Genomic DNA, 22372 nt, shown 5'->3' with positions numbered 1-22372 from the left:
CAAATTTATTTAGATTTATTTTGAAATTGAGTTTTTTTAATGGAAGGTTTGTTTCTTAATTTAAAGATAAATAAATAAATAAATAAAAATTTGTATTTCTTAATTTATAATTATTTTCTGGACAATAAAAAGTTTTTCATTTTTTTTCAAATTTTAGAATGTTCTAGAAATTATAAAATATTAATGAAGATTTCTAAAATATTTTGGAATCTGCAATCCAATTAAATTGGTATTTGATATTTGGAGTTGTTTTTTAATTTAGCCTACATTACCCTTGCAGAGTCTAGAGTATTTTAGAAATCTATAGGACATAAGCTATTTTCAAAATATTTCAGAATATGTAATCATTTTAAAATGACAATTCCATAATCAAAGGTGTGTGTTAATTTGTTTCTTAATTTATAATGATTTTCTAGTTTTGGACAATAAAAAACTCTCATTTTTGTTTCAAATTTTAAAATATTTTAGAAATTAAGAACATTAGTGAAGATTTCCAAAATATTCCAGAATCTATCTTTAAAGCTGTGTTTTAATTAATGTACACTAGGTCATTGCATAGTCTACAATATTCTAGAAATCTATAAGACATAAATCAAGATTTTCAGAATGGGCAATCACTTCAAAATGAAAATTAATTCCATAATCAAAGGTGTGAATTTATAATTGTTTTCAAGATTTTCAGAACGTGCAATTACTTCAAACTAACAATTAATTCCATAATAGAAGATGTGTGAATTTATAATTGTTTTCCGGAAGAAAAAAAAAAAAAAAAAAATTCTATTTCTTAATTTATAATTGTTTTCAAGATGATAAAAGGTTTCTATTTTTGTTTTAAATTTTAAAAATTACAGAACATTAATGAAATTCTTTTATAATTGTTTTCAAGATAATAAAAAGCTTCTTATTTTTTTCAAATTTTAGAAATTACAAAACATTAATGAAGATTTCCAAAATATTTCTAAATCTGCAATCCCATTAAAGAGTATTTTAGGAATTTATAGTATAGGAGTGAAAATTGTCAAAATATTTCAAAATGTGGAACTATTTTAAAATGACTTCTAAAATAACATTATATTTAATCTGTATTTAGAGTATATTTTAAAAATATAAAATAGTTTTCCACTACAGGAAAAAACAAATTATAAAAAAACCTCAAGTAACAAGACAAATTACAAATTATAAAAAAGACTTGAGTAACAGATTTACAGAATATTTCAAAATGTACATTCATCAAAATCATTACCTATTCTGTTTTGGAAATCTAATTGGGTATAATTTCTTACTCTGGAAGTCTAATAAACATAAACATAAGTGACAAATTCTCAAAATCATTACATATTCTGTTTTGGAATCTAATTGGATATAATTTCTTATTCTGAAAATCTAAACATAAGTGACAAATTTTTCAAAATCATTACATATTCTGTTTCCGAAATCTAATTGGATATAGTTTTTTATACTGGAAATCTAATAAACAGAAGTGACAAATTTCCAGAATATTGCAGGGCTAAATGATTACAGATTTTGAACATCTAACAGATTTTCATTCCAAAAACCAAACAACGTTAAAAGTAAACCTGTATTTCCAGTAACCTTAAAAGTAAAGCTGTAATTCCAATAAAATTTATAGAATGTTAACTAGAATTAAGTTTTGGGGCTAATTAATTTGCTCTCTCCTTTGTGTCAGTTGGACGATTGGGTTCTGTGCCGATTGTTTCAGAAACTGAATCATTCTCCCGGGATGCTCTCGTGCTCACAGCTGGATGTCCCGTCGCCATCAGCTACTGACGTGCAGCGCACCCGACAAAAACCAGCGATGCCAAAATTCAGTTCCTTTTCGAGGGTGCTTCTGAACGAGGGTCCATCTATGGAGAACTTACCGAGCCATGCCACGTCAGATGCCAACAACGCAGCCGTGTCCTCTGCGGAGTCCACATCCTCGCTGCAGGTAGTTCCCCACCCGCTAAATTCATCGGAGAGCAGCAGCGACTCGTCAATGAATTGGTCTGCGCAAAGCCTACAGGAAATGTCTGGTCGTCGTATAAATATTTTTGACATTTTTCTGATAAAAATCCGTCGGGAACAGAGGGGAAGCAATCCTAGTCTTTGAGAACTGTGATGCAGAATTAGCACTCTCGGATTCATTCTTCCTAACAGCAGGGGATTGATTTGCCCACTACTAGAACGAGGACAGGCCTAGCTACTTTGCAAGCATTCCAGGCTAGGCACCTAACTGCGGTTATTCCTCCAACTCCAAGAGGTTATTCTGGGCTAGGCTAAACCTTCGACGCCTTCCACTAGCGGATGAATACTAAACTCAAGATATCCCCTCTGCACGCGGAAAGGAAAAGCGACTCTTCAATGGTATATGCCGAAAATCCTATGTTTGGAGTGACCATGAATACACTGCTGGAGACCCTTCTTTCGTGAGACAGTTGTGATTCCGCTTTGACTAATAGACAGATGGGATACTGAAGAAGACTGACTCTCTTAACTGGCCCAAGGGTTAAGGCTAGATGCACCTCACGCATACGCAACGCCCCTTACGACTGCTCTGCATCTAGGGTTCTGGCTTTCATCGGCGTAACGACTGCTCTTTTCCACTTATACTCGCCAAGGTAAGGTGTTTACTATAAGGAAGAGTCTACGAAAACTCTCTTTGCCACTGCTGTTATCTCTGTCCCCGTCGCTGCTACTCTTACCTCCCTTCCTTGCCTCGGTGTCTTCTACGCGAATACGCTATGCTACCATCAGTATCAAAGCTAAGCGCTCCTAGGCTCGCAGGCAGGGATGGTGGGGAAGAAAGCGCATTGCGTGATTCCTGTGGGGTGAGTAGGATCACTGAAATATTGACTTACGCGGGTCCAACTGACCAAACAAGGAGTAAGCAGCGCACACAGGAAAGTCGGTCCAAGCCGCAATATCCTTCTTGATTGATCCCTAATCTCGAATCGACGAATTCAACGCTTTCGCTTTAGCTTTAGCTCGATCAATAGAACGTCAGTTAGTTTCATATCCCATTTGAATGAACAGACAAAAGGAGCCCTCCTTTTCTATAAAAAGGGGGAAGGTTACTGATTGACATGCCAGCGGGGATAGGAGAGAGAAGGCGATTTTCGCTGTCTGCTAGCTAGTGGCATTAGCGTCTGAGGCTGGTGCGAAGGATAGAGCGAAGGCCAGTGGGGAGAGACTTTCTAGACTAGGTATTTAGTACTACTCTAGAATAGGTGAAAGGGTGATTCGCTCGTAAGCCCAACTCAAACTCATTCATAAAGTCTAGCTCGATCGATCACATGTAAGTTGACCCAATAAAAAGCGGAGAATTGCCTCGTTGAGACCCAAAACGCATCCGGGTCTGGGCAAATGAGTTTAGCTACTTTCCGTGTCAGCAGATCATAATAACACGTAAAAAAAGTTTACTTCCCTTGTTGCGAAGAGGCCAGCCTACGTTCTGAAAGCGGATTTCAACAGGTGGGAGCGTCTGGGGGCGTCTAGTCTAAGAGGTTGGTTTCGGAAATCCATACCCCTGCTAGCTCAAAGAAGCCTTAGAGAGAGGGATAGATGACATTCATGAATAATCCGATGTTTCCGTATCGGTTTGAGAGTTTAGCTAGTGAGAGGACCTAATTACACTTGACATAGCATGGGCCGGGCTATAAGGCCCGGCTTGAAGCCTGAAATACAGCCAGAAGAGAAGTGTCGGTGGGAAAGAATAATAGGTTCGTAAGGCCGGCAAGACGAACCGATACGCTATGGCATGAATACCCCGCAAACACTTATAGTTAGTTACTATTCAAAGCCGTCCGTAGTAGGTGTTCCAATTTATCATTACCACCCCCGGGTACATAATCTAAGAAGGTCTATTCTGAACTACAATACTGAAAAAACCTTCCACCAGAACTGCAGCATAGCTGGCTGGAAATGCTCACCTGTAGCGATTAGGTTTCTTTCCCACGCGTAGGGCATGTCTACTTTCTTAGCTTACAATGGAAAGGGCATAGATAAATGCTATTAGACTGGAATAACTACCCCCTTTCCCTATTTAATAGCATTTTCAGATCCCTTAGCATCTTCAGACCTTGGCGAGGAATCTCCGAACCTTGGCTTTTTTGGTCGATCATATTCGGGCTTATCCCCCAACCCCAATACCCAAACCTTTCCGTCATAGTCTTTGCCGAGCTTCTTTCATCCGGTACTTAGCCTCAGTTTTGACTCTTCTTCCTTTCCCTACGAAACAGAATAGGGAGAAGTCCTGTTTAGGCTTTAAAGAAGGGCTTAAGGGTTGGTTTAAAGAGAATAAGGGAAAAAACAAAGCTTTCTATTTCACGACTCTTGTTTGGCGCAGGGTTTAGGCAATAGACTTCAAAGACAGGACGGAGTGCCGGGGGTTGAGAGTTGGCAAGTGAAATTGCTTTAGAGAAGAAGTGAGATGTGATAATGAAACGGAAATCTCTTTTATGCGAGAGGGAGCATCAGCATCCGGCGATAGGATACTGGAGAAGGGTTCGATTCCCTTGAACCTTATGTCTGATCCTAACGGGAGATAGCCAAGTGAGAAAGCATACTAAGGTCACTGCCGGTATCCCATGCTATCACCAGAAGGATTTGAAACTAGGATAATGTGCAGAAGGCAGTCTAAGATAGTAGAGCGAGAAAGCGGTCGGGCCCAATGAGCTCTCCAATCGTGCACCGAAATGGAGCCGGAGAGACGGGAACCTCAGATCGTCTAAGCTCTCTTATTACACGAACTTATGCTCCTTCTCATGATTAGGGGGGATAACATCTTATACTATGGCATTCAATAGGGTACCCCAACTAAATGAGAAGCAAAAGAGATTAAGTAACCCTTCTTCCTTCCCCTCTGAACTTATCTTCTTCACTTCTTTGTTTCACTAGATGGAACTCAAAAGCGTAAACTCAACTCGAACCTCTAGAGAGTGGGAATCAAACGCTTAGAGCTTGCCTTCTCTCTGTCCTTTTCCTTGCCCTACGCGGGACAAGCAAATGCTTTCCTTTCTTTTCGGGAATATAAGGACGCTTCTGCATTTCGGTGTTCTCGTCAATAGAGGAGTTGGCTATCGTGGTATGAGGTTCGCGGACGGCGATCACACTTCTTCCTTGGGTATAAGTGGGAGTAAGGTCTGTAGAATCTTTCCCGCTAGGTCCCTTTCTCTTTCTTCCTTACTTCCTTTAGATTCTCCTTTTCAAGTAAAGTCAGAACCTCTAGCAAAAGAGATTAACGCGCGGGTTACTATCACCTTGCTTACTCTAGCCTTTGAAAGCTTCTTCTTCCCATACTCTATCCAGGGGTTTTAGCTATGGCTTACTTGCTTGCATGGGAGATAGGGGTTGCTTACTGTCCCATTACTTACGATCATCCCTGGGAACTTTGAACTGAAACTGATGACTGACTCGAACGAGAGTATAGATAGAAAAAGGGGTACGATAGCAGGCTGACTGACTCACTGGTTAGAGCGTAGGGCTGACTTGATAGATGGTTTATCCCAATCCTATCCTTACTCTTAGGATCCCCTTCCTTACCTTACTTGAGAGAGCGTTTTACTAACTACTGGAAAAGAGGGTAGGTAGGGAACGAGGCTAACTCCTACAACTCAAAGGCAGGGTTTGCTTGCCCATACAGCACGAGGGAATGACTACAACGCTGACTCTAGAACCTGACTTGACTTATGAATATGAAAGATCCTGGGGACTGAGCGCGCTTCCTCTATTTATCCCGTGGCAAAAGAACCCTCCTTACTTCTACAAGGCATACTTACGCTTACTTTGCAACTTCTGGCACCTTCTCGCCTTACTTGATAGCACGTGGGAATGACTAGCTCTTGCTACAAAACTAGCACTTGGGAGTAAGAAACTTATGTTAGCTCTATCCGCAGGGTTTGAGGGCACTGAGCTTATTCGTCAGCGCAGGGCTAGGTTTGAATCACCTTCCCTACTCCTCCAAGGCTCATAGGCTTACTTACTACTGGCTTAAAAGACAACCTTCCCCGTGGGAGAAAGAACCTGGCTTACTTTATTGAACTTCCCTGACCCTTTCTTAATATAGAATATCCCCTTGGACTGAATGAGTCACTAGCTTACTTGATTAGTTGCTTAGCTGGCTTTCTTCTCCTAGCACCAGGGGCACTCCTAAAAGGCATGGGCAAAGGGGAATGACTGACTATAGCGCCAGCACTTTCATTAGAATTTCCTTTACCCTTACTTCTATCCCAATCTCATAGTACTTTCTTCAATGAACTGACTGTAAGATAAGGGCTACATTGAAAAAGGAGGAAGAAAGATTCTTCAATCGACCTGGAAAGAAAATCCTGGTCCTTGTCCTTTCGAACTTGAACTAACGTCCCACCCTCTCCAACTCAGTAGAGCTCCCCTAGCCTTCCCCCTATTCAGTCTCAGTCCTAAAGCCCTCTCTTCTCTTGGGGCACTAAAGAAGCGCATCTCGCACCTCAGCAAATGTACAAAAGGGACCGCTGTCTGCAAACCCGTGGCATTTTCCTCCCCTTTCCTTCTGGGGGCACTTCCTTATTCCCTTCATCTACTTCTATTTAAGCTTTGCTTCCCTTCTTCCTTGGAGTTGGTGGAGTCAGTCATAAGCACTCTTTCTTCTATTCTAGACTTACCAATCTTGGCTAGCTTCTTCTCTGGCGCTAAGCCCTTGATCTGACTACTCTACACCTTTGGCTAATAGAATCAATCATTCTTCACCCTGCCAATCTTCTTCTTTAAGACAGATCGCTTACCTCAGTCAGCGGGCAGCCCAGTCGAAGTGACCTCTGAGTACATATACTATACTCATACCCATCTTACGAGACGGATGTCTTCATCCTATCTTGCTTGCTTTCACGGCGAACGACCGGCTTTGACCGGGAACCAATATACCAAGAACCAAGGAAGGGGAGTGGGTGGTCCAACGGAACGGCGGAAAGGAAGGACTGGAAAAAGCAGATAGGAGTGCTTGGGCCTTTTCAAGTAGCCGTAAAACGCAAATGCCCTCTCCTCTCCTCTCCCTTATGGTCGAGCACCTAAAGGTCCTCTCCCTATGGTCGAGCCTGCTTACGCATCCTTATCAGTCGAGCCCCCTAAAGGGTGCGTTAGCACACTCGACTGTCAAGGCCGCCATCGACGGAGTCACTCACTATTCATATGGTGAGGGTCCTCTCCTTAACAGTCGAGCCTGCTTACGCATCCTTAACAGTCGAGCCTGCCTCCGCATCCTCTCCCTCTCCCTTATGGTCGAGTACCTAAAGGTCCTATGGTCGAGCGCCTCCGGTCCTTATCAGTCGAGTCACTAACGTACCTGGGCATGGTGGTAGTTAGTTATATATGAGCATGTGGTTTCACAAGATTGCTACTCGGCGAAGGCAGAATGACATATCTCGAATGACGTAATTACGTATATAATGAATGCCGACCAAGACAATAAGTGACTGCCCCTCCTCTCCTCTCCTCTCCCTCTCCTCTCCCTCTCCTTAACAGTCGAGCACCTAAAGGTCCTTATGGTCGAGCACCTAAAGGTTCAATTTACTTATTGGGTGGGGGGGCTATGGTCGAGCCTGCTTACGCATCCTTAACAGTCGAGCACCTAAAGGTCCTTATGGTCGAGCACCTAAAGGTGATGGCGGCCTTAACAGTCGAGCCTGCTTACGCATCCTCTCCCTTGGGGTCGAGTACCTAAAGGTCCTTATCAGTCGAGCCCCCTAAAGGGTGCGTTAGCACACTCGACTGTCAAGGCCGCCATCGACGGAGTCACTCACTATTCATATGGTGAGGGTGCGTAAGCACACTCGACTGTCCAGGAGAGGGTTTTAACGCTCACTCATCATATGGGTGAGGGCCCTTACTTCTTCATAGGGACGGAGTCACTCACTATTCATATGGTGAGGGGTCACTCACTATTCATATGGTGAGGGTCCTCTCCTTATCAGTCGAGCGTGCTTTTCGCATCCTCTCCTCTCCCTCTCCTCTCCTTATCAGTCGAGCCCCCTAAAGGGTCCTCTCCTTATCAGTCGAGCCTGCTTACGCATCCTCTCCTCTCCCTCTCCTCTCCTTATCAGTCGAGCCCCCTAAAGGGTCCTCTCCTTAACAGTCGAGCCTGCTTACGCATCCTTAACAGTCGAGCACCTAAAGGTCCTAATGGTCGAGCCCCCTAAAGGGTGCGTTAGCACACTCGACTGTCAAGGCCGCCATCGACGGAGTCACTCACTATTCATATGGTGAGGGTCCTCTCCTTAACAGTCGAGCCTGCTTACGCATCCTTATCAGTCGAGTCACTAACGTACCTAATTGATAGCCCGGTGAAATGGTGGTAGTTATATATGAGCATATGGTAGTTTAGGTAGAGATAGAGATGTGCACCTCGGCGAGATGGCGTAATGACATATATAATTCATGCATAATGACATAGAGAATATATGCTTTGGCGGAGGTTTTCACATCTTTCCCTCAATTTACTTATTGGGTGGGGGGGGCTTTTGGTCGAGCACCTAAAGGTCCTATTATAGCATTTTCAGGACCCTTTAGGGGGCTCGACTGATAAGGAGAGGAGGCGGAGGTTTTGAAGCGTAATGACATATATTGGGACTTGGGAGCACTTGAACCTATTTCTATATTTAGAAATACTAATGAATGATATGTACAACCCTATTTAGGATTGACAAATAGGCACAGTGAAGGGCCCTTTTGCTTGGTTACATCAACCCATCTCGGCTTGGCTGTTGCTTACTCACTCCCTAGGTGATGCCTCGTTCTAGTAGTGGGAAAATCAATCCCCTGTTGTTAGGAAGAATGAATCCGAGAGTGCTAATTCTGCAACTGCATGTGGAAAATCCGGTGCTAGTCTTAGTAAGAATCCCCTGCGCATTCATCTGACTCTATCAATTCCCCTTTTGAATGGACATCGACCTCCTTAGATTAGATTCAAGTAAGGGCATTGGAGCTCTTTGATGTTGATGCTTGAGAAGAACCTGTGGCACTGACCTGACTTTCGGAATAGTCCAATACGGACACAACCGGAGACCTGGGATATTATTGATTGATACCCGTCGATTGAGAGAAGGTCCGGAGGGTCTTGCGCTTCCTAGTGCAAGGAGAGAGATTTATGACTGATCATTATATATGTCATTTCATACATGACCAGAGAGATGTGAGTGAGAGAAGGTCCGGATGGAAGAAGTTCACAATTCGATCTCTCAAAATAGCATAATGACATATATAATATATGCATGATCTGCTAAAGCGTAATTACCTATCTCATTCAGGCAGGGAGATCGTCATGAATTCGATCATGACCGTAATGACATATATAATATATGAATATGAAGGCTGCCGGCATTCGAAAGAAGGTGCGTGAGGCAGATACTTTACCCCCTACCTTTTCTCCCCCCTCGAGCTGCATTGCATGGGCCGGACCCTCTCTATGATGTTGGAGGTGTTGGACTCGAGTCGGTTGAAGTCCAAGTAATAATCTCATATAATAAGAATGGATCTAGCATTTTAGAATGAAATAACCATAATTGCATAATGACATATATAATATATGCATGATCTGCTAAAGCGTAATTACCTATCTCATTCAGGCAAAGCGATCGTCATGAATTCGATCATGACCATAATTACATATATAATATCTCGAATTACTCACATAACTCATTGACCACGGTGACCGAGAGTCCCAAAAGCTCTCGCATCGAACAACCATGTCGGTGATAAAAACCGCAACCTCAGTGGGCGCATAAGGATAAGTCGAATGGCGTACAATCAAAAGGTTGGCACGGCGGGATAAGCCCGTGCACGCAAAGGAATAAGAGGATATACTCCAAACCTGCTGCTCGAGGGAAGCAGCCCGTAAAAGGATAAATCATCCCTCTCGCGGAAAGGGCTTTCGCGAAGACTTCGGCAACCCGAGCGGGCTCTGAAGAAAACAGTTGGGGAGGATCGTCCTCCTCGGTCAGGAAAGGGAACAATCTACCACTACTTATGAAAAAAACAAAAAAGACAGGTTTATTGGTGGGCAGACCCAATTCTCACTCACATCACCGCTCCTGTCCACAGCCATCGCAAGTGGTAAGGTGGGTAGAACCCCTTGACTTCTATTAGTTCAACTATTGATTTCTCTTACGGAATGAGATTGGCACGACTCTGTTAGCTTGATCCTTCTTCTTTTTTTATTGAGGGGGTGCAACCTTACACCCATAGGTCCTAGCTGGCTGGCTAACTAATCTCCGTGCCTTTCTCCACCTCCAATATGCTAAGGATTACTCGTCCTTGTCCTTACTGGGTGAGCAATCCTACTTCAATATATCTCGTGTCACCCGCTTGCTTGCATACTTTCATCCGTTTTCCATTATTAGGCTCTAATTCCGCCTCTTCCATGGGTACGCTGGTAGACCTCTTCCCATCATCCGGTGGTGATACGCCCTGCCTACAGGCATACAGTGAAAAGTTTTTCCATAGGATGGCAGATTTAGGGTAAGGGTGGACGTATCCTCGATGGGTGCACGATTCTGATTCTTGCGATTCTGATTCTGAGTCCGATTCTGATTCTGAGTCCGATTCGGATTCTGAGTCAGATTCTAATTCTTCTTCAGATTCTTCAAATTCAGGGGCGGAGCCACTCACTATTCCGATGGTGAGGGCTTTCAGAGGGAGTATGGGTCGGCTCCGTTCCTCCGGTACTACGTTCTTCGGAACTACGCCGCGGCTCGACATCCCGCAACACTCATTATGACAGCGGAACCATTCTAGGCCAGGCGGGATTGCCTCGCCGACCTTATGGTTACAGCCAAAGCCAAAGCCACTAACTCTGGGTTCAACCTTCCTGCATGTGACAGTCTCCCATAACCGATAAGGATGGGAGAGGACCCTTCAGGCCCGGGGATGAGCAACAGACTTGACTTATAAAGGATCTAAGGCTTGTCCTCCCGGATATCAACGAGGCCTAAGGTGAACTTATTTTTTAACCGGGTGCACGAACCAAATGGAAGGGCGGAGGCGAATCATTTGGGTACGGACCGTGGGATTGAATGGGAAAGAAATATACAAACTCCCACGGCAGGGGTTCGATTTGGTTTCGTGTGAAAACCCTAAGATCTAAGAAAGAGGACCGGTAGGGTGAGGGTGAGCTTGCCGAACTCTCGACAACGGAGAGGTTACGAGGTCGAGGAGAGGAAGCGAAAGCTGGCTCGACCAACGGGAGAAGTACTCACTATGGCGGCGGTTTAGGACTTTCTCCCTTGCCCGATGCGGACAAGCGACTACGTTCCTACGAGATTGGCCATTTTACGGGCGGTTTGAACATCTTTCGATGGCGGCCTCCGTCGAGAGTTCGCTTGCTCACCCTAGAAAGATTGGCCATTTTACGTTGGCGGCGGTTTTGGAATATTGAGCAACGCCCCCACCCAAAACCAAAAGGTAGGGCAATTGAAATGCATAATTACATATATAATGAATGCTTGGAATCTCCCTCATTCATCCAGCGAGAACGTCATGACATATATCATTTCCGACCAAGCCAAGAAGTAAGAGGCTGCCAGTCATTCATGAGATATATTATATATGTAATTACGCTCTCTCGAATCCAATCACCGAGGCCCGGTAGGCCCCTCCCCCAAAAGAGAGGACCGACAGGGTGCGTAGCACGCTCGACTAATAAGGCCGCCATCGGCTCGACTGATAAGGATGCGTAAGCAGGCTCGACTGATAAGGAGAGGACCTCACCATATGAATAGTGAGTGACTCCGTCCCTTTAGGTGCTCGACCAAAAGCACTATTTACCCACCCACCCCAATCCCCAGGATGCGGAGCACGCTTTTTTAGTTACTTATTTGAGAGGCCCAATAAGCATCAAGGTCCCGGAGGGGCTTGCGCTTCCTAGTGCAAGGAAGGCAGGGTGAGGTACGTTAGTGACTCGACTTATGGGAGAGGTACGAACGCTCGACTAATAAGGCTGCCATCGCCACCATCGATTTCTCGCTCGACCATAAGGTCCGGAGGTACTCACTATTCATATGGTGAGGTCCTCTGGTGAGGGCCGCCATCAGGGCGAGGACGTCTCGATGCGATTCTCACGTAGAGAAAGGAAGGAGTAAGGGGAATGGCGCACCTCAAACCGGTACTACCTCACCCACCTCCCAGACTAACAACCACAGCATGAAAGACACTACCTGACTAGCGTGAATGCCACTTCGGAAGGTTACAAGTGGGACTACTTCTCTACTCTACCTTATGGCTAGTACCTTACGGAGAGCTTACTAAGGCAATACGTAAAGCAAGTAGAATGGATAGAGACTACTACAGTCTTCTTTAGAGCTAGTACTCTTATTGCTCAGACCTACCGGAAGGAGTCCACATAGTATAGTGAGTAGTATGGCCTAAGACCTTATGGAAGTCCATATGGCTAGTACACTTCTTGGAAATATGGAATGGAATAAAATGACATCTATGATCTGGATTATTCCCCTTGTTGATGCCCCATTGGATATAACTTAGGAGTAATATACCCCATTGGATTGGATTAGTACAAAGCCTTACTACTAGCCCATAGAGGAGAGACTGCCTTAGGTATAAGATAGAGAGCTTTAGCTCTAGCCATTGATGCAAGTATCACGTATATATGCAGTATCATATGTTGTATATATCCCAACATAAAGGCTTTCACGTATTTGAACTAATAAAGGGGACTTTGGTGGGAAAAAACCTACATGGATAAGTTGGGTAATCGGGGTGCCTCTCACACTGGGGACTATACTCCTCCCTCTGGCCTATCCTATATGGCAGCATCAGCAGAAGATTCCGTATTCTATCCGTGCCTACTTGGTTGGGTTGGGTGAACCTCACTATCTCCATTTGCTGGTGGGAACTTGGCTCAACAACCTCCCCTCTCTGAATAGCTCTATAGTCCCTTATCCCTGAGGTGTCTGGTCTCTATTTGTTGGTGCCTTGGTGGACTTGGTTGGCTAAAGAGGAGAGGCTGGTCAGGGTGGAAAAGTGTATATGCTCATTAGGATATGCTAATTAGTATATGGGTGGGTGCTAAGGATCACCTACCTCTTTAAAATGGCAAAGTGAAACCTCACACTCGTAACCTCGTATGAGCCCCTCCGGTCGTAGAGATGCAACGTCGTATAGTGACAAACATGTACAATGTCTTAATGACGGCATCCCGGCTTAGAGAAACCTCATGAAATGGAATTCTTACTCAATAATCAAATCCATATTGATTAGTTTTCCCCATGCCTTAAGCTGTAGTCCACGACAAGAAGCCTTAAGAGAATACATTGACTCCTGGCATCAAGTACCAGCATTGAGTGGTGAAGGTTAGTGGGGTATCGTGGCCCTATCCTTCCTCTCGGCCAGTGGTGAGGTTGTCCTCTATTCAACGCCTATCTCGTGTGGCTTCCGTCTGTTGCCCCGAAAGTGCAAGAAAGCAAGCAATCAACTCTTCAAACGGTGTATCGAGAACAGTTCACACGTCTCGAACTGGGCATGGTGGGTGGGTGTCACTACGCTCCGATGAATGTCTGATTCAGGAAAGTTCCAAGCGAACTTGGCGCCTGGTCCGAATTTGTTGGCTATGTGGGGTGGCCCCTCTTCCTCCTTCCCTTCCTTCAACCTCAAAGCAATCGACAGCATCTTGCTGCCCCTAGGTAAACGACATGAAAAAAAGGGCATAGTGTTCAGTAAGAATCAAATCCATTTATGTGCCCCGATGTTGTGGTGGTTTTCCCATAAAAAGCAAAATGAAGTTTTGACAATTGAGAAAGGTATTGTATTGAGCAGGTTTTCCTGATCTCCACACCACAATATGTTGATCTCTATGTTGATCTCTCGTTTATGGATTTCACGTGGATTATTCCCCTTGATTCCCCATTGGATTAGTCCCGTTGGCTTATTGAATGAATTCGAGCAAGCTCTCCTGTTGTATTCCTTTAAGCAAGGGAGACTGCTAGAAGAAGGAAGCGAGCAGGCAAGGAAGACAAGCATACCAGCATGAAGCCAAGCTGCTTATCAGAGTGAGGGGAACTTGTTCGGCGAAGCCAGAAGCACTTATATAGAGTACTGATTATCCCGTAATGATGTATATACAGAATGCCCTAAGCAAGAGCAAGGGATACCAACACGCTTTAGGGCTAGCCAGACACATAGGTAGAATATGCCTTTGTTCCTAGGATCGATCGACCACAGCACAGCACCTCACGCTAGTTGTTCACAAATCCAGTACGCAAGTAGCTCTAAGCAAGGAAGAAAAGCATACCTCCTGTATGCAATGCAATCCATACTTTATTCCTGAACTAGTCTGAGGGAGACCAGAGAAGAGAGTCAGACCTATTGGCAGCTGTTGTCTGAACCAATCCCAGCTGCCCCCGTAACTTAAGCCAGGCCAGGGAGCGATAAGCCAGGCAGTGACTCTGATTATAAAGTCTTCATCTTTAGAAACCATACCCCCTAAGCAATGGAGTTATTATCTATAAAGCAGGAGAGCGAGCAGGGGAGCTATTACGATTATTTCTTTATTTATTAACTAGCCAAAGCAATGGAGGGACTCTACTCAGCTAATGCAGCCAGATGAATGCGAGGGTAATTTATTGCAGCAAGACCAAAGCCCCTCGTCCAGCTAGTGAAACCAAAGAACGAAGTAGCTCGAGAAAAGGGATAAGAATAAAAGCAATAGCAATAGAGTAAGGTAAGGCAGGCAAGCTTAAGAGTTCTAAATACTATGTGCATATATATAAATACAGACAGCTTCAAAGGGTAACTTGTTGCGGAAGACATATAGTTAATTCATGATAGTAGTCAGTAAGGGCTAGCTCTAAGTGATAGTAGTCCGGTAGGTAAGAAAGCTTTAGTGACCGATCCACTGAGCTCAGTAGCTTCCTCGAGTTAGTAGTCTTTCTTATTGTCCCTATCCCTGCCGGTAGAGTGAGCTCCCGATCCATAAGCATGCAAGTGAGTAAGCTGGGGAGACCTACCTTACGAATCCAACAGCGGAGAAAGTAAGCAAGCTTATAAAGACAGCCCTCGGCAAGGAAGAAGGGAGACGACTATCAGACTTAATGCTTGTAGTTATTCTTAAGTAATCATTATTAGAAATACAATGCCCGCTTAATGCGAGCAAGGAAGACCTACTTTGGTCGAGACGGGCTTAACGCCCTCCTCTCGCTCGTAACCTCGGCCGAGTCCCTCACCTCTTTGGGAAGGTGAGCAATAAATCCCTCACCATCGGTTGGACTTCTCAGCTTGGTTACTCGACTAGGCGGGAAACAGTCATTGTCGGGAGATCATCGATAGCCGCCGGTCAGTGCCATACGAGATATGTCATTCTGCCTTCGCAGAGCAGCAATATCTGTGGCCCTTCCCACTTTGAGGTTCTGGGTGGGCGAATAGATAGGAAATGCTTGAATGAACTACCCTTTCACTTTGATTAAGTTCCCTACCTACTCTCACAGCCAGCATTGTTGTTTTCCCTGCCGACTAGAACAGCCAGCCAAGAATGGTGGTGGGAGGTGCATATCCTACTATCCCCATCATGCTCACTAAACCCTGAATGCTGTGCAGAAGTCCGTAGCCCCTACCCATCATGCTTACTAAAACCTGCATGCAATCGTGCCCGGGAAGTCTGCACTGCTAACGCGAAATATAAGTCTGGAGCGCTAACGTGAAAGAACGGAACTTGCTGGAGTGCGCTGGAGATAGAAAGAGAGTTACCACTGGAGGAGCATAGGGCGAGATAGTGACTGCTGGAGCGTAGAGCTCGCTGGAGATAGTGACCGCAGTCCGCGTTGTAAAGAAACCCGCGTTTACACCCTACGAAACTCAGCAGACCAACCCTGGCTGGACTGGACCGAAGAGCTAAAGCAGACCAACCCCGCCCGATACATCAAGCATGCATGCATCCTGCCTTGCTAAGACACCTGGGAGCTTGCATTGCTATCACTTACCTACCTGCTTGCTATAACTTACCTGCTTGCTATAACCTCCCTACCTACTCTCACAGCCAGCAAGGCTATCTTACAATGGATTTGATCGACGAAATCACTGATCGAATAGTTCATAGTGGGACCTAGCGAAGCGAGCCCACTGAAGTAAGTGTCAGACCTTATTTATGCGCCCCCGCCCGCGACTTGACCGTGGTAAAGTCTCAGCCCCCAACAGAAAGGTTCATTGGAAAAACACTTTGGAAATAAAGTGGTTCAACGCTGTTTCCCCGTGGTTCTGCGTTTCATGGTGGGCTTGAGTTCCCTCACTGACTAACGGTGAAGTAAGCACACCATCCGCGGAATGTGTATCAATGAAGATAGAATGGATTCTACTCCATTATCATCTAACGGGGCAGCCTTGTGGCTGTTTGATCTCACTTATGATTGGTCCAGGGGCATACCCAAGGGACGATATCTAGGGTGCTCCCCTAGGGGCCTCCTGCTGTGTGCACTTTGAGGCGTGAAAGCACTCTCTCATCGAGGATTCTGAAATGGAACGGCCCCGTTACTCGCGTGTAGGCCCGGAATGAAATGGACTCGTAGGAGGCTTTACCTATCCACTATATTCGCTTCAGGTGCCAGGTTAAATAGAGAGTTAGCTCAGAACGATCCACTGTCTCGCGGCTTCAAGTTCTTAGACACCAGGTAGCCTGGCCCCCTATAAGTATTGTATTTATCTTACAGAAGTGGTTTTATCATCGACGATCATGGGAGTGAGTGGAGCCCATGAACGGAATCAGACCGATCGATGTGTCGAAACAGGTGAATGCTCGTACTTGGATCCGCATCCTACTTCTATTATTTATGGTATGGTGTAGCGCGCACTCCCCTATCCCTTTATCCGGTAAGGGATAAATCCTGTACGGAGGACGGAGATGAGACGGAGGACGGAGATGGAGATTTATTTCAATATAGGTAGATTATACCTTTTGTTGAAAATACGATATAATTAGGCCATTCTAGAGCCTTCCTGATTCTAGCTACCTTCGGTAGTTGGAGTTCGGTGCAGTTGGAGCAAGGGGTGCCTCCTTAATTAGGTTACTGGAAGTAGACAGTTGGAGCAAGGGGTGCCTCCTTAATTAGGTTACTGGAAGTATACAGTTGGAGCAAGGGGTGCCTCCTTAATTAGGTTATTGGAGTAGAAGACACTTTGAGCAAGGGGTGCCTCCTTAATTAGGTTATTGGAGTAGAAGACAGTTGGAGCGTACGTGGCCTTATAATTTGACCTATTGCTGAGTAGAAGATTAAAATTTGATCTATAGCAACATAGAATCCAATTTTATGAGGTAACCCAGATGTTAGAATGTCATGGTTCAAATCGGCTTGACCCTTCCAAACTGAGGTAGCCACAAAATACGATGTTGAAATATTATGTGGTCCGAGGGGAGCTTTAAATGACACCCAACCACACGGCTGTCCAAATGAGTTAAACTATACCGTAGGTTATCCATATTCTCCTTACTGTTTAAGCATTATGTTAGGATGTAAAGATTAATCAGCAGCTTGACCCTTCCTAACGGAGGTTGCCACAATTGCTATTACTGACTGTAATGTGGTCCCGAGGGAGCTGCCATTACACCCAACCACACGGCTGTCCAAATACTTAAAATTGACCAGATGATATGGTTATTTCAAGGTATACTATAGAAAAGGTATAATCTATCTACTCAAACTTTAAGGGTGCCTTAAACGATCTAATTTGGCCATTCTAGAGTCTTCCTAGACCTTGATGGACAAAATAACATATCATTTTAAAAATAATGTTAGAATGTTAAGGATACATTACAACTTTGACCCTTCCTAACGGAGGTTGCCACATTTCAATACCTGTAAGACTGTAATGTGGTCCCGAGGGGAGCTGACATAACACCCAACCACACGGCTGTCCAAATACTTAAAAACTGATATGCGGTTTTCCATCAAGGTGATGGAAGACTCTAGAATGACCAAATTAGATGCTTTTTTTATAAAAGGTATAATCTATCTACTCCAACTTTAAGGGTGCCTTAAACGATATAATTTGGCCATTCTAGAATGTCCTAATTATATCCTTCAAGACTTTTTGACCAGTCTGGGAGTTGGGGAAGAATATGAGCTTAAAGTCATCAGACTTTTTGAGATCCCAAGCTTTTCAGGTTGTGAGCTGCCCCATACCCTGCCCTTTGTCCTTTGACCTTTGTCCTTTGTCCTTCTGTTGATTTAAGCTGACCTTTGGTCTTCTGTTGATTTAAGCTGACCTTTGGTCTTCTGTTGATTTAAGCTGACCTTTGGTCTTTGATCTTTGATCTTGGGTCGATGGTCTTTGGTCTTGGGTCGATGGTGATCTACCCTAAAGGGTGGTTCCATGGGGTATATGCTTTTGTAAGGGTTTTTGTGTTGCAACTTGTTGTAGTTAAAATGGTTTTTTAACTGTATATTTGGATTCAGCACCCTTGAAAACCCCTGGGACGCTTTCATTGTGCAGAAACTAGCTATCAAACTTGCGATTCCAATAAATTCCTGCCGGATTTCGACTGGAAAAACCCGCTGGAAAAACTTTCAAAAAATCGCGTTATAGACTATTTCGCAACTAATTGTATCTACTCATGATTTACCCCATTTTGAAGGTGGTGACTATAAAAAGAAGTTGCGTTACAGCGGTCACTCTCTTTGACTTCAACTCACCGCTCACTAACTTCCACTCATGCTCTTGAAAAAGGAAAATGACTTCTTTTTAATGATTTTTAAAAGGCTTTAATCTCAATTGCAACTTAATTTTGAATACCACCCAGGTTTAATACGTTCTTTGGAAAGTAAAAAAAATTGAAAATTTTGAATACCATTTTAATACAAATGTATAATATGTTATGGAGAAAGTAAAGAAAAAAATGAAAGATACTATAATTTTTTATAGCATTAATTTGTTTTTCCCAAATGTAGATTCATTAATGTATCTCATTGTCTCTTTTATTTATATATATATAATTCCATTTTTTAATTCTAATAATTTTGGGTAAGATTTAACAATTTTATGCTCATTTGAAGTAATATTATACTGCCTTTTTTTTCTCTGTTATTTAATTTAGTCCAAAATAGTGTTTAACATAATTATGCTTTAAATAAAGTAAATATTTGTTTTTATAATAGTAAAACATAAATAAATACTTGCTTATGACTATGATGATATAATATTGTAAAGGTAAATACTTTTGTTAGGATAATGATAGAATAGATTGTATTGAACATGACATGATAGATTGTTTTGTTTTTTATTTTGAAAATATAATTTATAAATTTGTTTTATTGACTAGTTTTAAAAGAAGTTTTTTTTTAACCATTTTATTGTTTTCTGATTTCGAAAATATAATTGTTTTAATTTATAACTGTTTTCATGATATAAAAAGTTTTCTATCTTTGTTTAAAATATTCTAGAAATTATAGAACATTAATGAAGATTTTCACAATATTTTAGAATATGCAATTCAATTAAAATGACTTTTAAAGTTGTTTTTCAATTTAATCTACACTAAGTCATTACACGATCTAGAAGATTCTAGAAATATATGTCACATAAGCTAATATTTTCAAAAAATTTCACAATGTACAATCACTTTAAGTTGACAATTCCTTAATCAAAGTAGTGTGTTAATTTATAATTATTTTTGTGACAATAAATACCTTTTCATTCTTAATTTTTAATTGTTTTGGGGACTAAAAAGTTTTTCATTTCTCTTTCAAATTTTAGAATATTCTAGAAATTATAAAATATTAGTGAACTTTTTTATTTTTCTTTCAAATTCTAAAATATTCTAGAAATTATAGAACATTAGTGAAGTTTTTTATTTCTCTTTCAGATTCTAGTATATTCTAGAAATTATAAAATATTAAAAAAAATCAATTTAGTGTAGATTTCCAAAATATTTTTGCATGTGCAATCTAATTAATAGCCATCAGAAAGTTCAGAATACTGTAAATATTTAAAAAATTTATAAGGCATAAGCCCAGATTTTCAAAATATTTCATATTGCAATTCCATAATTAGAGTTGGGTGTGTTTATTTATAATTAAACCTGCATATCCAATAACATTTATAGAAGTTAATTTAAGTTTTCTGGCTAATTAATTTGCTCTTTCCTTTGTATCAGTTGGACGATTGGGTGCTGTGCCGATTGTTTCAGAAACTGAATCATTCTCCGGGGATGGTCTCGTGCTCACAGCTGGAGGTCCCGTCATCGTCAGCTACTGACGTGCAGCGCACCTGACAAAAACCAGCAATGCCAAAATTCGGTTCCTTTTCGAGGCTGCCTCTGAACGAGAGACCGTCTTTGGAGAACTTACCGAGCCATGCCACGTCAGATGCCAACAACGCAGCCGTGTCTTCTGCGGAGTCCGCATCCTCGCTCCAGCTAGTTCCCCACCCGCTAAATTCCTCGGAGAGCGGCAGCGTCAATGAATTGGTCTGCGCAAAGCCTACACATTACAACCATGTGTAAATAAATCCACTTTAATACAGTGAATAATTATTTTTAAGAATTCATTGAAGATTTTCTCTATATATTCGAAGACTACAAAATTGCAAAAATTATTGAGGCAAATATAGGTGACAAGTTGAAATTGGCATTTTGAAACCAAATATAGTGTTAGGGTCAAAGTTTGAGAACCATCTCACTTTTCCTTAAAAAGTAGGAACCTTTTTCAAGAATTCCCTAATAATTAATTAAGTTTGAAAATTGAATAACAAAAAGAACTTTTGGAGCATAGGTAATACTTCATAGAGTTTTGTCTAATTTGAATAGATCTATTAGTAAAAGTCTAATGTAGGTGCTAGCCTCGATTGTTAGCTCAATTGGTCGATTTTATGTCGCTAAAACACTTCACTAATGGGAGGTTAGGAGGTCAATTCTCCTCGTTGCCTTCAAGGTTATTAGCAACGGGATGTGATCCCTTCAGGTGGATTTTCCTGGACATTTTTGCGAGAGAGAGAGAGAGAGACTAATGTAGGTGGTAAAAAATTATTTAATTTGTAAATACTGTAGATGATTCATGAAACAAGACGCAGTGGCACATCTTCTAATTTCTCCACAATAAACACATTAAGAGAGGAGGGTTGAAAGTAGCTATCCTTGAAATAAACATGTTATGAAAGAACCAATCTTTGAGGATGAAGGTGTTCCATGGCTATTTCTCTTTCACATAAGGCATAAAACTAAAGTGTGTCTTTGCATGTGTTATAGTCAAACAACATATAATGGCTATCAAGTGGTTTATCTTCAAACAAAATCCATTGCTAGTCTATACGGATACCTTGCATGAGCTCTAGTTTATGCTTTGTGTACACGAAAAAATCGATAGAATTCATTCATAAGATAAAGGATCTCACATAATTCATTCATAACGAAAAGATTTCCTATGAGAGACTTGCATCATTTGGGAACTTCTTGTGATTAGCACAACCCTCTCAAAATTAAGGCCACAAAAATAATTTTCTTGACATTAGGAATTTCATCAAGGACTTTTATTGTAGGTAATTCATCAAACATTTTTTCTACCATAGCCTGATTTTATCCTACACATGGCATGCATACTTATGAAGCTGGGAAATCTCATTGGTGGTAGTCATAGTCCACAAGGAAATATTATTTTGACTAACTCTCACACTTTCCATTGTACCACAAGTCTCATTATCCTTGTCAAATTGTTTGTTATCATAGCCTATAGAGTATTAATCCTAAGTTGATACCAATACATGATTCACACCTTGGATGTTAGCGCAAGCCAACTTTCATCCATGGGTACATGTAAGGTACTCCCACTTGGGCTCTACTGATGTTTTAATTAGTGAAAATCTTCCTTGGAGGTTAGCTGGATTCACAAAAAACATTGTTGTATAAATGTTAGAAATATTTGACCATGTTGAAGATATAGAATAACAAGAGGGCATTCCACGTGTTATCAAATTAGATTTCCTAGAGGGGTGGTTGAACTAGAATGCCTATGCATTCTCCATCAAGTGCTTCTTACCACAATCAATGGGCCTTTATATTAGTTCAACTTCATTTTTTAAGGTTCATCCTACACCATTCAATGTTCACATCTAATTTTTTTATGATAAAATGTTCATCTAAACGAAAGGGTTGACTAGTTCCTACTTTTAGTTGCCTGGTGATCAGGTGCTCAAAAATTTTCTCAAAATTCAAAGTTCTCGGATTGGTGTAGAACCTGAACGAATGTGTAGCGCTCGTCACCTTGAATCTGAGGCAACTCATTTCATGCTAAACAGACTCTGTATGCTCCCAGGAACATGTTATGTTCGTTTTTCCAAACATGCGAATTTTAAAAAAATATGCAGTCAACCCAGTCAGGAGTCCATACTACTGACATGGCGCTGACTGGGCATGCCT

General features: G+C 42.3%; 1 protein-coding gene across 1 annotated transcript in view; it reads left to right on the top strand.

Moving 5' to 3' along the window:
* Nucleotides 1-20513, top strand: part of LOC149169604 (NAC domain-containing protein 18-like) — a 51996-nt gene extending 31483 nt beyond the window's left edge. Inside the window, exon 3 of the mRNA XM_089428745.1 lies at nt 20117-20513. Coding sequence (XP_089284871.1) covers nt 20117-20233 — 117 coding nt within the window. The 3' untranslated portion in view covers nt 20234-20513. The remainder of the gene's footprint in view (nt 1-20116) is intronic.
* The last annotated feature ends 1859 nt before the right edge of the window (nt 20514-22372 follow it).

Source organism: Pinus tabuliformis, chromosome 4_2, assembly GCF_031772625.1.
Source record: "Pinus tabuliformis cultivar Carrire ecotype Pingquan chromosome 4_2, CPIR1, whole genome shotgun sequence".
Lineage (NCBI taxonomy): Eukaryota > Viridiplantae > Streptophyta > Pinopsida > Pinales > Pinaceae > Pinus > Pinus tabuliformis.
The sequence above is the reverse complement of the archived record's forward strand: the minus strand, read 5'-3'. Positions and strand labels throughout refer to the sequence as shown.